The sequence below is a fragment of the Chrysochloris asiatica genome, unplaced genomic scaffold, assembly GCF_000296735.1.
Source record: "Chrysochloris asiatica unplaced genomic scaffold, ChrAsi1.0 scaffold00015, whole genome shotgun sequence".
NCBI classification, from domain to species: Eukaryota; Metazoa; Chordata; class Mammalia; order Afrosoricida; family Chrysochloridae; genus Chrysochloris; species Chrysochloris asiatica.
Window position 1 is genome coordinate 1,641,348 of NW_006408533.1, and position 15,848 is coordinate 1,657,195.

Sequence of the window (15,848 nt, forward strand, 5' to 3'; positions counted from 1 at the left end):
TTTGGACTTCCTCCCTGAGTATCATTGGCTCAAGATCATATGGTACCTCTTGAAATGGCTGAACATTAACCATTTCCTTTTGGTACAATGACTCTGTGTATTCCTTCCCTCTTCTCTTCATGCATTCTGCATCATTCAATAATTTGCCCAGAGAATCTTTCAATAACGAAAGTCGAGGCTTAAATCTTTTCTTCATTTCCCCCAGCTTGAGAAATGCTGAGCGTGTTCTTCCTTTTTGGCTTTCTGATTCCAAATCTTTGCATATTATTTTATTATAATATATGGCTTTATTTTCTTGAGCTGATATTTGAAAGGAGGGATTCGTGCACGCTTATCACAATGAGTTAGAACCACTCAATAGCACGTAACAACAACAAAAATTCAATATTATATTGGAAGTACTAGTTAGAGCAAATAAGGCAAGAAAGGGAAATAAAAGGAATAATTGTAATGGAAGAAGAAGTGAAACTATCCATATTTGCAGATGACATGATCCTATACATAGAAAATCCCAGAAACTGCATAAGAAAGTTACTGGAACTAACAGAAGGATTTTAGCAAAGTGGCAGGGTACAATATCAACACACAAATCAGTAGCCTTCTCTACACCAACAAAGAGAAGTATGAGAAGGAAATAAAGAAAACAATACCATTTACAATAGCTCCCTGCAGCCCCCACCAACACAAAAACCTAGGAATAAACTTAACAAGAGACATAAAAGAATTATACAAAGAAAATTATAAAACACTACTCTGAAAAACTAAGAGATATAAATAAATGGAATAACATCCCATGCTCACAGATTGAAATATTTAATATTGTGAAAATGGCAATACTACAAAAGCAATCTACAGACACAATGCATGCAGTCCAAATCCTAAAAACATCCTTTAATGAAATGGAAATAATCTATAACTTTATATGGAAAGGAAGGAGGCCCCAAATAGCTGAAGCAACATTGAAGAAAAAGAAAAAAATAGGAGACCTCACACTTACCGATGTCAAATTTTACTATATAGCCATGGTAATAAAAACAGTCTGGCACTGGTACCAGACAGATATAGATATGGAATATAATTGAGAACCCAGAAGTAAATGTATCAATCTTCAGCTAATCTTCAGCAAAGGCTAAAAGTTCATTCAATGTGGAAGACATAATCTGTTTAACAAATGGTGCCAGCAAAAGTGGTACAAATGCAGAGAAATAGACAGGATTCACATCTCACATCATGTACAAAAATGTCGTCAAACTGAATCAAAGACTTAAATGTTAAAGCTAAAACCTGGAATATAACATAGGGTCAAAACTAAGGGACCTAATTTTTAGAATAATTAGGCTATCAAGACTAAAGATACACTGTTGATGGACACTTGAGTTTTTTTCACCTTTTTGCTTTTGTCAATAGTGCTGCAGTGAACATTGGTGCACAGCTTTCTGTTTGTAGCCCTGGTTCTAATTGTCTACCTGGGATTGGAAATTACTGAGTTATATGGTAGGGAGTTCTATGCTTAGCTATTTCATTATTCCCACCAGCAATGGTTGAGGGTTCTGATTTCTACAAATCTTGGGCAACATGTACTATTTTCTGTTCTGTTTTGTTTTGATCACAGCCATTTTTGTGGAGATAGAGTGGTATGACATCATGGTTTTGGTTTGCATCTCGCTAATGAACTCCTGGTGTGGAGCTTGTAGGATCAGCACTGGATTGTGAACCACAAGTTCAGCAGTTCAAACCACCAGCTGCTTCTCAAAAACTCTACACAGGGTCGCTACGAAGTTGATCAGAACCAACTTGATGGCACTTAACTTCAATGACTAATGCCAAAGAGTGCTGGTGACACAATGTGTAAGTGGATGGCCGCAAACTGAAAGGTTGTCAGTTAAAACCTAAACAAAAAGTATGTGGACAGACCTTCTATAACAGACGCAAACAGAAGTATTTATAGATGAAATCTCATTAAAAAAATCCTAGTAGGACAACTTCAAGGTCTATACCAAATAATTAATCCTTTATGAAGCTATTAAATACCCCAAACCTTCAACACAACATGTAACATTCACAAGGTATTATGTGCTATGCATTACTGTAAGGATGCTGGGTGAAGGAGACAGATAAATACCGTCCTACCTTTAGGAGTTCAGTCTAATTGGAGAGAGTTACATAAACCAACAATGACCACAGTATGATTTAGGCTTTGAAGGAGGTGAACATAGGGGCCCACGGGACCAATGAAGGGTCCTAATCCAGTCTGGTAGTGGGAAGAGAGAAGAATCTCAAAATGTGGTGCCTAAAAGTACACAGGAGTCCTTTGAATCACAAGATTCACCAGTTGCTCCTTGGAAACACTATAGAGAGTCTCTCTGAGTCGGAACTGACTTGACAGCCCTTAAACACAACAAAGGCACAAATAGGGTCCTCCAGGCAGCTGCTAGCCTGGTGATTCAATGTTGTCTTTTTTATAAGAATGTCACTCTTGTTCTTACCTTTCTCTCGAGGACAGGATCTACCTTAGTCATCATTAGTGCCTACTGTCCAATAGGTATTACTACATATTGAAGTCTTAACAGGGGAGTAGTAAATTAAGGTCTTGCTTTTCTTTTGTGTGAATGCCTTGATTTCAAACTTCAGTAGTGACCATACATTTTAACAGAGGCTAAAGACTAAAATAAAATAATTTTATACCACACTGACTCTATTTTCTAGCTTCAAAATAATCAACAATGGCTTTCACCAACATGCTTACCATTTTTGTTTTTCTGACTAGGATCTGCTCCACTTTTTAGAAGCTTTAAGGCACACTGCTTATGAGCTCGGTAAGCTGCACAATGCAACGGTGTATTTCCTAATTGATCCGAACAGTTAACATCAGGAGGATTGGGCCTGTTGAGCTAAAGATTAAAGAAATGCACGGAGAGTCACATATCAAAGACAGACTTTCTTCTCTAAGACACACAACGGTGAAGGTGAATGTTCCAGGTGAACTCATACTATAGACCTGGAGCACAGCTGGGCTCCTGGGCACTAGACTACCAGAAGTTTCTTGCTCATGGAGCCCACCAACCCAGTCACTCTCCTGGGTCATTCTCCATATGCCACCAAATCTCAGGCCTGTGTCCAGGGCCCACACTTCTCTGACAGTAGACACCAGCACCACCTACCGACCTCTGGAAATTACTATTTAACTAAGACTTGCTCCTTCCTTCCAGTCTTGTAGTTCAAACTCATGACAGGAGAACTATAAATCAGCCTACCATTATTGGTACTGGGAAGAGTTAATACCATAAATGCTGAATGTGTAAACGTCAAAATTCTACTGAATCGGCTGCTCTCACTTACTGTTTTAGAAACTTCTTTATACTGTCTCTATCTCACAAAAATGTTTTAGGCACTATATTTGGAAACCAAAGGAGTCTTTTTAAACGAGCCAAAGTAACTTAAAAGCAAATGGCAATGTTTCAAGTCTTGAACTCAGAAAAAATTTAGAGTTTCATGCTTAATGAGACTATGTAGGAAATGGAAGCTGGAAAGTAGGTCTCCTAAGACGACCTAGACACACACACAGAGCAGATAATGCTTCTAGTCTGCTCTAACTTCCACATGCTGTATTTCAAATACTTCTTCCTCTGCCCGTTACCTTCAGGAAGTAGTTACTATTCTTTTCAGACTGTACTGCTCATCAAAACTAAAGAAATATATTCCATATTTCCTTATTGGGGGTGGGATGGGGTGGGTTCTTTACACTAATCATGGGCCTGGAAAAGCTGGATTCCTAGCCATCAGGTTCTCAGCGGGTAGGGGAGGGATGGGTGGAAATAAAAAAATCAAAAAGACACACCCCAGTTGAAAATGTGTTCTACTTACACTATGGCCATTATAGTGCTTTTAGACACTTAACATTTTTTGCTGTATTATTATGACCTCTGGAATTTTCATTCCCACAATTAAAGTCAAGTGAGAAATTTCCTAAAGTATAAAGTAAAGAAATATTCTCTGTTGCAGCTGCTTACCAGTGCAGTGAGTTCTGCTGCTTTGCCTTCTCGAGCTGCTGCTAAAAGTAATTCTTCAAGCTTTCTTTGTTGAGTTCTTTCTACAGCTGGGAAAGGAAAGTACATATTACTGTATTTCTAATCAGAAGGCTATTCACACGTTTATTACAAAAGTGCATAAAGAATAAAGTGATTGTCCTCAGAAAAAGCAAATATTTTGAATTCTAATTCAAATCCACTTAGACTTTATTGTCATTCCCACTGCCTCACATTTCACAGTACAGGGCTGGATGAATTTACATTTCCAATTCACTATGTTAACCAACACAAAGAATTCTCAATTATTTTGTATACTGAAATGTTATCACATATGTGCCATGGTCAGGTAGGTGAGTGATGTTCATCCTTTTGATCATGAGACTCAGAATGTGAACAGAAAAGTAAGAATAGAAACTAACACTGGTTAAGAAGATGCACGAACCATATAAATATACTGACATTTATACTACTTTGTTTACATTTATATACTTACTAAATAACACGTGGAGTCCTGGTACGGCACTGTAGGATAAGCACTGGCCTGCAAAGTCAATTTTAACTACAAGGTTGGTAGTTCAATTCTACTAGCTGCTCCTTGGAAACCCTATTGTTGATGTTGTTAGGTGCCATCGAGTCTGGACTGACTCATAGTAACCCTATGCACAACAAAATGAAACACTGCCTGGTCGTAGGCCAACCTCACAGTTGTTGCCACGCTTCAGCCCATTGATGCTGCCACTTTGCCAATCCATCTCGCTGGGGGTCTTCCTTTTTTTCTTTGACCCTCCAGCTTACTGGAAAATAGGTCTCCTAAGACGACATGATATCCTTCTCCAGACTGGTCACTCCTGACAATATGTCTGAAATATGAGAGATGAAGTTTGGCCACCTTGTCCTCCAAGGAGCACTCTGGCTCTACTTCTTCCAACACAGATCTGTTGGTTCTTTTGGCAGCCCAAGGCACTTTTAATATTCTCCTCTAACACCATTAACTCAAAAGCATCAATTTTTATACAGTTGGAATTCCTTATACACTGTGCAGCTTTCACATGCATATGAGGTTATTGAAAATACCATGGCTTGAGTCAGGTACACCTTAGTCCCCAAGCTGACATCTTTGCTCTTCAACACTTTAAAAAGGTCTGCACTGTGCAGTAGGTTTGCCTAATGTAATACATCGTTTGATTTTTTGACTGCTGCTTCCATGAGTGTTGATAGTTGATCCAAGAAGAATGAAGTCCTTGACAACTTTAATCTTTTCTCCATTGATAAGAACGTTGTTTATTGGTCCAGTACTAAGGATTTTTGTTTTCTTTACATTGAGATGCAATCCATACCGAAGGCTGTGGTCTCTGATCTTCATCAGTAAATATTTTAAGTCCTCTTCACTTTCAGCAAGCAAGGCTGCATCATCTGCATATCGCAGGTTGTTAATGAGCCTTCCTCTAATCCTGATGTCACGTTTTTAGGACCGTAATTAGAACTGACTGGACAGCACTTAACAACAATTAAATACTATAAAACATACCATGTGATAGCTGAAAACGAGTCAATTTCATTAAATGTACTTTTTGCTAAAAAAAAAGTCTAAGCAAAGGTTTGTGCATAGACATTATGTTATTAGGTGGTGAATGTTTATTTGCAAAAAATTAAGTAAGCCTATACTGGAGTTAGTGAAAGCCATGCTTTAAATAAATCTCTCCATTCACAAAAAAGTTTTTATATTGAGGGTTCTACTCAGAAATGGAAAATTTCTTAATGGATGTATGATTTACATACTTAACTCTCTCTAATAGTGTCATAATAGGTCCCTTAATAAATGTCACCAGATAAAATGGCATTGTAAGGTTAATTTGGGAGTCTCTGCATTTCAAATATTAGCCAAAGATTCCTGTACTGTAAAAATAGGTCACAGGAAAATATATGGTGCTATTCAAGTCCCATAAAAGTTAAGCTTTCAGCATGGGTTTAAATTCTTTCATTCCAAGTCATAATTTGCAAAACAGAGTTGACATTACTATTCTCATACTTCACAGCTGTGATCTTAGGATTAATTGATATGCACAATGTACATAGTAGGTTTTCAGCACAGAAAATGTTGGCTGCTAATTTAACAGTTATTTGCTATGATTTTCCTCTTCCAAAATACCAAAAATACAATATGATTATTATGGAAAAGAAAAATACCATACTATGTGACAAGGGCTATTCAAAGGAGCTCTGGTAGCGTAGTGGTTATGAATCGGGCTGCAAACCGCAAGGTCAGCAGTTCGAAATTACCAGCTGCTCCGCGGGAGAAAGATGAGGCTTTCTGCTCCCGTAAAGATTTACAGTCTCAGAAACCCTGTTCAGGGTCGCTATGGGTCAGAACCGACTCGACGGCACTTAACAACAACTATTAACTTATTAATATTATTGAGTAGTAGTTCTTTATTAGGTATGTTTTACTATACTATTATCCCCATTTACAGATAAAGAAACTGAGGTATCAAGATAAAGGAACTTAACCAAGGTTGCACAGGGAAGTGGAGGAGCTGGGAATTGAACTCGGGCAGGTTTCTTCCAGAGTTCATGCTCTTAAAACTACTCTATACTGCTTCTCACATGCAGGGAAAAAGGGGCAACTGTCAATCTGTTTTGTTCGCGACTGGAATATGTAAAAAGGTCTCATTTCTGCTAGGTCTCAATTTTGTTTTGGCTTACAGAATAGAAGTAAATTCATAAAAAGGTTTAATAATTCCATGCACTCAAAATGTGTGTACAGTGTCCCATGCAAAGGCTGCAAGGGAAGGAACTAGAACAGTCTTTTAAGGTCTTCTTGGCCCGTGATTGAAGAAAACAGATAAATTGCTATGTGCTAATTGTTGTTCAAGACAATAAACATATCATCCTATTTAAACTACAGGGAACAAGCATAATGAATACAAGAATAGCTGAAACAAGTTTAGTTTTATCTAAAGAAATGATTAGCATTATATTCTATCCTCACAGTTCTATTTCCATTCCCAGACCCCTCTTTACCTGAGAAAGAAGGTCAAAACCTCAACACAGGCCCCCAATGCTACCTTCTTTTGCTGAAATTCAGGATATTCAAGTCATGTGTTCTTCACTGGCTCCTCTTTCTGGCTTCTGGAGATCAGGAATACCTTTATTTTTGTACTTACCTCTACAATTTTAAGTATACCCTTACGTTATAATATATGCTTCTCAGGCATTCTTGAAGTCAAGACCCTGTTCTTATTCTTCTTCATATTGCAAGCATTTGTAACAATGTTTATTTAGCACAGTGCACACTTGAGCAAATAAATAGTTACTGAATAATCAAATAATGCTTAATGTTAGTTACAGATTTTATGGAAAGGAAGTAAAGGGCTCATTCATGTTTTTTTCTAGACTGTCTAGGTTCATAATAAGGGATTCAGAATTGAAAACCTGTATATGTTCCTGGACTGTGTAATCACATTTGGTGGAGGGATGGGGTGCTAGAATGCTGGTAATTCTCCCTTTCTAGATGTGATTCCATTTGTGAAAACAATGAGCTGTTCATTAATGAGGCATATTTTCATGCATATACTTTATTAATCAGTACACTGTTTTAAAACAGGTGGTCCCAGACTGACTGCTTCTTTGAGTTATAAGATGAACTGCACTTACACCCGTCTGGTTTTCTTTTATGCAAGTACATCGTATTGTTAGTAATATGCACTACATACAATGCTACAGGACATAATTGGCTGAGGTTATCATTTTCAGACGCTCATTCACAGATATGTTCAATGTTATGATTTATAATGATGCTAATAATAAAGACAATAAAAATGAAAACTAATATATATATGGATTAGACTTACATCATCAGAACCAATCTACAGTAAAGTGATCAAAAATTGGAACCCCATCATAAATCAGGGACTGCCTGTACTTCAAATCCAAGAAAACATGTCCTGAACAATTTTAATTGAATACAACTAAAATCCAACTCTTTATGTTTCTTTTCAATAGAATTCAGAAGGCAGTACGAACCTGTGTATTCATGATTCATGAAGTCTAATTCAATCCTCAGACCTGCCTTCTCATATGTCACCTGACTCTCAGTTGCTGTACTTATAGTGTGTCCATCCTGCAGTTATATATTCCTTCTATATTTCTTGCTGTTTCAGTCTGTCAGCCACATGCCCTCACAGGTCCAATTTTCTGCCTTTAGAAATTTAAAAAGTAAATAAAAAAACTTGCCATCATTTTGTATAAAGTAAGAGTTTAAAAGCTGTAAATGATGGCTTGAGGAAATGATCATAAATAAGTGTGTCTCTAACCAATGACTTGTGAAAATTATCTCTGGAACAAAGGATTGATGTCTTGTATTTTGACATCTCAGAAGACATTTTTACTTATACTCTGGATCTTAGCTATAACTCAAGAAACAGATAACTATATTAAGATCTATAATACTTACCTTCAAGCATATTTCTGATTTCTTTGTCATGAGTGACTTCTTTTGCTGTCTGTCCACTCCCATTAACAACAGTGGTATCAGCATTATATTCCAAGAGTATCATTACCAACTCCTGAAAAAACAAAAGAAATTTGGGAGCTGTAGGATAAGTATTCGACTACAAAGTCAGACTGAACACAAGGTCGGCGGTTCAAATTCACCAACTGCTCCTCGGAAACCTTATACAGGGTCGCTGTGGGTAGGAACTGACTTGCTGTCACTTAACAGTTGCTGTCAAGTCAACTGCAGCTCATGGCAACCCCACATGTGTCAGAGAACTGTGATTCACAGTGTTTTCGATGGCTGATTTTCCAAAGGACTAATAACTTCTCAGGTACCTCAGGGTGGACTCAAACTTCCAAACTTTTAATGAGTTAACCATCTCTACTACCCAGGGACACATAAGAGAAACGGCACTTTGTGGGGCTCTTTATAGCACATCAGCTATGATAAGTGATTCATTGACTGACTGTCCCAGGGCTATAAAGTCCTGGCCCTCTTACCCAAGCTCAGAGCAGTAAGAACTCCTCATAGAGTTGGCTGGGGGCATTTCAAAGAGACTGCATCACAGCCTGACAATCTCTCTGCCCAAGCCTGCTTCCTGGCCCCATCTCCAATTCCCTCCCACATCCTCCACAGGGGTTAAATGCCACAACCACCTCAATTAACCTGATGCTCACTAATCATCTTCTCAGTCAGCTACAACCTACACCAAATGTCAGTATTGACACCGGTATTCCAGGGTTGTTGTTTAGCATGAAATGCAATGATGTATGTCTAATCGACTGAACAGTACCTGACACACAGTAAACATTCAGTACATAGTACGAGAAATGAAATCTGAGAGAACAAAATAGAAAACTATGCAAACCCCAGGATTATCTGTGTCTTTTGTATTCCACATGAGAGAGAAATACTTCTTGAAACAAGGAACATAGTAAGCATTTGGTTTCATTATATACTGAATTCTGCTAGGAAATCATAACAAATAAAAACAAAGGTAAGTGCCACAGTCCAATTATGTACTATATTATCATATACCTTTCTTTAAATCAATTACAGGAAAAAAATTCAAAATTGTAACGGCATCTGAAATATAAAGTAAGGAACAAATGATAAATAAATACTTCTTTTTAAAAGCCTAGTACATTAATTTTAACCACAGAACCCTACTGTTGTTGTTAGTTGTAATTTATACAAAAGATTAGTTAAATCTATTTATTAGAACTATGACAGTGGGAAACAATATGTAATAAACCCATTCCTCTTTGTTGTTAGGTGCTGTTGAATGGGTCCCAACTCAAGAGTGGCCCTGTGTACAGAAGAATGAATCACTGCTCAATCCTGCACCCGCTTCACACTGTTGTGCTTAAGCCTACTGTTGCAGCCACTGTGTCAGTCCTCTCATTGAGAAATCTTCCTCTTTTTTGGCTCACCCTCTACTTTACTAAGCATGATGTCTTTTTCCAGAGACTGGTCCCTCCTGGTAACATGTCCAAAGTTCATGAGACACAGTCTCACCAACCTTGCTTCTGAGGAACATTTTGGTTGTACTTCCTTCAAGTCAGTTCTGTTCATTCTTACGGCAGACCATTGTTGTTGTTGTTGTTAAGTGCCGTCGAGTCGGTTCCGACCCATAGCGACCCTGTACAGGGTTTCCGAGGGTGTAAATCCTTACGGGAGTAGAAAGCCTCATCTTTCTCCCACAGAGCAGCTGGTAGTTTCAAACCGCTGACCTTAAGGTTCGCAGCCCGATTCGTAACCACTATGCTACCAGAGCTCCTACAGTCAATATTCTTTTCCAACACCATAACTGACAGGCATCAATTCTTTTGTTATCCTTATTCACTGTTGAACTTTCACAAGCATATGAGGTAACTGGAAACATCATGGCTTGGATCAGGTGCACCTTAGATATCCAAGTAATATCTTCTATCTTTTTAACACTTTAAAGAGGTCTTTGCAGTGGATTTGCCCATTTGACTTCTTGACTGCTGCTTCCATAGGTATTGTCTGTGGATCCAAGTGAAATTAAATCCTTGACAACTTCAATCTTTTCCCTGTTTACCATGATGTTTCTTACTGGTCTAGTTGTGAGTATTTTTGTTGTTGTTCAAGTGTCATCTAACTAAAGGCTGTAGTCTTTGATTTTCATCAACAAGTGCTTTAATTACTTTTCACTTTAAGCAACGTTGTATCACCTGTGTATTACAAATTGTTAGTCTTCCTCTAATGCTGAAGCTGTGTTCTTCTTCATATAGTCCAGCTTCTCAGCTAGTTTGCTCAGCATACAGACTGAACAACTCTGATGCACACTTTTTTTTATTTATTTCAAAAGGAGCATCCCCTTTTTCTGTTTGTACAGATTCCACATGGGCACTATTAAGTATTCTGAATTTCTCATTCTTTAACATTTTATCCACAACTGTTATGATTCACAATGGAATGTCTTTGGGTAGTCAATAAGACACAGATAAGCATTACTGTTTTTTAACTCATAATGCATATAAGCTTTCCAATTGTAGGATTATAACTAATGTTTAGAGATCATGCTGGGCTTGTCCATAATTAGAATAAAAACAATATACTCCTGTGTCATAGTTAATTTACCAAATCTTTCAAATAATCTTTTAAAAACCAAAAAAAAAAAAAAAGACTGAAAGAAACTTCTGGGTATGATGGTATTAAAAGATCAGAGAAAGGGAGCAGAGCAAGATGGCAAAGATACACTGTGGGAGCGGCGCGGGAGGCAGCTGACCTCCTCTGAATTCAGGACCAGAAATGTTTAAGATACAGTTCTTTGGTTAGGACAGCTTTTTGCCTATGGGCAGGCTTCTCTGGGGCCTTCAGTCCCTTGGCCTCGTCTCTGCCCTGCCTGGGCAGTGTTACAGATCTCTTTTTGCACTGCTGATAGTGCCCAAAGGGCATTCTAATCTGCTCTAAGCCTCAGACTGAAAGCACTTAGCCTCAAAACACTCAGCTTTAGCTCTGTGAGTCAGGGAACACAGGTCCCCAACCAAGTGCCTGAAGGCACTCCACTCTGCAAACAAGCTTCCCACCTGAAGACTCTTAGTTTTACTTGCTCGGTGGGCTCAGGAGGTTTGTCTCTGGCTCTTGGTTTGCGTCTGCTGATCCTATGTCACAGCTCTGCCTCCTGGGTCCAGGTTCAACACACAGGGATATAGGGACTCAAAGGATGCACTCTACTTCTGCCTCTTCTTTCTTGTTGATAGTAAAATCCCCCATTCCTACTTCTGAGAGGACACATTTTAAACCCAAGTTAGAGTTCCAAGTCCTTCCAATCACAATTAGCGCTGTTATCAATCACTCACAACTGAGTCATATAATACTATCAGCATCTTTCCCCACCTTCTTTTATCCAGCCCCATCACGAGACAGTTGTTTGGTGGGAGTTACAAAGACTATGGCTAGAATAATCATAAAATAACTCATTGCAAGACACCCATCTACTCTCCCAACAAAATTTTGAAAGCACACACTGAGATATCAGATCTCCAGAAAGCAGCTGAGTCCAGAACTGGGAGAGAGGCCACAGAAGCTGAGAGAACCTACCTGCCTAATACTAGAAACATTCACTCATCACAGCCCTTTTTGAATGGGACTGGGCAATAACCTGAACAGGAGACACAGAAAGGGAGCTAATCTCAGGAAGCAGCAGCCTGATCTTGTATGGTAGTTCACACTGGCTCTGGGAGTTCACAGGCCCTGCAATATAGAGGGGTTGAAAGTGATTGTGGCACTGTGACAGTACTACCAACCCCGCTGAGGAACAAGCACTAGGACCCACCGGAAAAACTGCAAGGGCAGCAGAGCTAAGGGAATACTTTAGACTGATAGGCAGCACAAAGGAAATGGCTGACTCCCTACCCACAGCTGGATACCATGGGTAAGCCTGTGGATGGGCACCTGAAAGAAATCACAGAGAGCCTCCAACCTTCCTCCAGGAAAGTCAAGCGCCACCACAGGTCAGCAGCTGCAGCCAGTTAAATTGCCCCTCCTGCACATGTGTAACTAAGGCTAAGAGTGCCCTCTACTGCTTCTTAGGTGGAGGTAACACTAAGTCCACTGTCACTGGGTCTATTCTGACTCATAGAGACCCTGTGGGACAAAGTGGACATGCCCTATGGGGTTCACAGGGCAGTGAGTCTGTGAAGATGGGCTACTGTGTATTTCTCCCACAAAGTGGCTGCTTTGGGTAAAGGCCCCAGCCTTTCAATGGGCATCCAGGTGCTTGGATGCTGCGTCACCAGGGTATCCAAGTAGAAACAATTTCCAAAAAAGCCACAACACAAAATGTAAAGTTTTTGTGACAAAATTAAGATAAAAAAATAACTAAATGGCCCAAGTTCAACAAAAATGTTGTTGTTGTGAAGTGCCATCGAGTCGGTTCCGACCCATAGCGACCCTGTACAGGGTTTCCGAGGGTGTAAATCTTTACGGGAGTAGAAAGCCTCATCTTTCTCCCGCGGAGCGGCTGGTAGTTTCGAACCGCTGGCCTTAAGGTTCGCAGCCCGATTCGTAACCACTACGCTACCAGAGCTCCTTAAAACACAAAGTCACAAGAAAAGAAGGGGTAAACAAAAGTAAGACATGAAGAAAAGAAAAATTCTACTATGAAGTTCAGTTTAACACAAAAAATTAATAATTTTCAGAGTATGATGCTAAATATATTAAAAGGAAAAAAGCAACCCTAGGACCATCAAGGGAGAGGAGCACGAGCGGAATGCAGGACCTTCTCCAGAAAAACAGCGACACCAGAGATGGAGGCAGAGATGAGGACATGGAGAGAGGGAGCAGTCGAGGCTTCTAAATTCATGGAAAGAGAGGAACTGAGAGCTGGAGGCCAGGAGGCAGACTTGCAGAATGTGCCTTTTGGTGGTATAAATTATTACATATACCTGAGTATTTTTAAAAAAAATAAAAAGAGCTAAAATGAATATAGAGAAATACTGTTGACTGATGGTACATGGAGGGGATTATAATCATTGTAATGAAACAAGTTGTGTGATTTGTTGAATGTAAAACTGATGATCTGCCTTGTAAACTTGCACTCAATTCACAATTAAAACATTTACAAAAAAGCAAAAAGCAAAAATAATGCAGAAAATAAGCTAGCAGAAATCAGGAAACAAATGGAGGAACAGAATGAGAGACTCAATAAGGAAATGTGAAACATTAAAAAAAGAGAAAGAACTACTGCAATTGAACAGTTAAGCAACTGAATTACAAAAAAAGCAAGAGAAGCTCTCAACAACAGAATCAAACAGACGGTAGAACGAATGCACTAGGAAGAACAACTGAAGTTATCATGGCTCACCACCACTATGTGTCAGTCTGTTTTACTGGGGTGGCTTGTGTGCTGTGAGGCTGGAAGCTATGCCACCATTATTTTAAATACCAGCTGGGTCACCCACGGTGGTCAGCTTTCAGTGGAGCTTCCAGAGTTAAGACCGACTAGGAATAAAGAGAACTGGACTATTTATCAATGATACAACCTTACGAATAGTGCCAGAAATGAGCCTACAGTATGGAAGGCACTCAAATATGACTGAGAACAAAATGCCTCCTCAAAGTAGAGTTGACCTTAATGATGTGGATGAGTAACACTTTCCGGTCCTTCATGTGATGAGGGACACTAATCAAAATGAGAAGAAATAGCTGCAAACATGTATTAATAAATGGACTGGAATGTGGACCGTACAAATAATAAATCTAGGAAAAATGGAAGCCATCAAAAATGAAATGAAATGCATAAAGATCAATATCCTAAGCATTAGTGGCATTGCTGTTGTGGTTAAGTGCCATTGAGTTGATTCCGACCCATAGCGACCCTGTATAGGGTTTCCAAGGAGCAGCTGGTGAGCTTGAACCACTAACCTTTTAGTTCAAATGACTTTACAGTCTGATGCATTAGCCCACAGCGCCACACCAGGACTTCTTTAGTGGCATTAGTGAGCTAAAAATGGACTGGTATTGGCCATTTTGAACCTGATATTCAAACAGTTTACAATATCGGGAACAACAAACTAAAGATGCATGGTGTTATATTCATTGTCTAAAAGAGCCCCGAAGTATAATGCTGTATGTGATGGCATAATATCCATATGGCTACAAGGAAGACCAGACTTCTGGTGTGGTACTGTGGATCAGCATTGGACTGTGAACCACAAGATCAGTTCAATCCCACCAACTGCCCCTCAGAAGCCCTGTACAGGGACACTATGAGTTGGAACCAACTCATAGGTACTTAACAACAACACCAACACCACCACAAGGAAGACCAGTTACTACTACTAGTATTCAAATTTATACATATTCACTAAAGCCAGTGATGATAAAATTGAAGGATTCTATAGACTTCTTTTGTCTGATACTGATCAAACATGTAATTAAGATGCAGTGGGAATTGCTGGTGATGTGAATGCAAGGTTGGAAACAAAGTGGAAGGATCAGTAGTTTGAAAATATAGCCTTGGTGATAGAAACAATGCAGGAGATCACATGACAGAAATTTTTAAGACCACTGATTTATTCGTTGCAAATACCATTTTCAACAACATAAACAGGCTATACACATGGACCTCACTGGATGGAAAACACGGGAATCAAAATGACTACATTTGCAGTAAGTAATGATAAAGAAAATCAGTAACATCAGCCAAAACAAGGCCAAGGGCCAATTGTGGAACAGACTATTAATTGCTTATATGCAATTTAGGCTGAAACTGAAGAAAATTAAAACGAGTATCAAATTTTGGCCTTGAGTAGATTCCACCTGAATTTAGAGACCATCTCAAGAAATGATTTGATAAACTAGATACTCTTAATGAAAAACTTTAAGAGTTGTGGGGCGACATCAACAACCTACAGGAAGAAAGCAAAAAGTCATTAAATAGGAAGAAAGAAAAGACCAAAATAGATGTCAGTAGAAACTGAAACTTGCTCTTGAATGTAGAGCAATTATAGTAACTGTCAGAAATGATGATGTAAATGAGCTGAATGGACAATTCATAGGCAGCTCAAGAAGACAAAGTAAAATATAATGCAATGTGAAAGACCTGGAGCTAGAACACCAAAATGTACTTAGCATTTTTCATGCCTCAGGTTGCAATATTGAAGGACTTCATGGGCAAAATATTGAATAATACAGGAAGCATTAAAAAAAAAAAAATGAAAGGAATACACAGAGTCACTGTACTTAAGGAACTGGTCAATGTTCACTCGTTTAAAGAAGTAGCATATGATCAAGAACCGAAGGTATTGAAGGAAGAAGTTGAAGCTGCACTGAAGGCATTGGTGAAAGCAAGG

At 38.9% G+C, this 15,848-nt stretch overlaps 1 protein-coding gene across 1 annotated transcript in view; it reads right to left on the bottom strand.

Annotated features, from left to right (window-relative positions):
• Window positions 1–15,848, bottom strand: part of OSBPL1A (oxysterol binding protein-like 1A) — a 274,214-nt gene that overhangs the window by 234,731 nt on the left and 23,635 nt on the right. The window contains exons 4-6 of the mRNA XM_006835025.1: window positions 8,482–8,593; window positions 4,011–4,096; window positions 2,747–2,891 (exon numbers count right to left, since the gene is read on the bottom strand). Of these exons, the coding sequence (XP_006835088.1) occupies window positions 2,747–2,891; window positions 4,011–4,096; window positions 8,482–8,593 (343 nt within the window). The remainder of the gene's footprint in view (window positions 1–2,746; window positions 2,892–4,010; window positions 4,097–8,481; window positions 8,594–15,848) is intronic.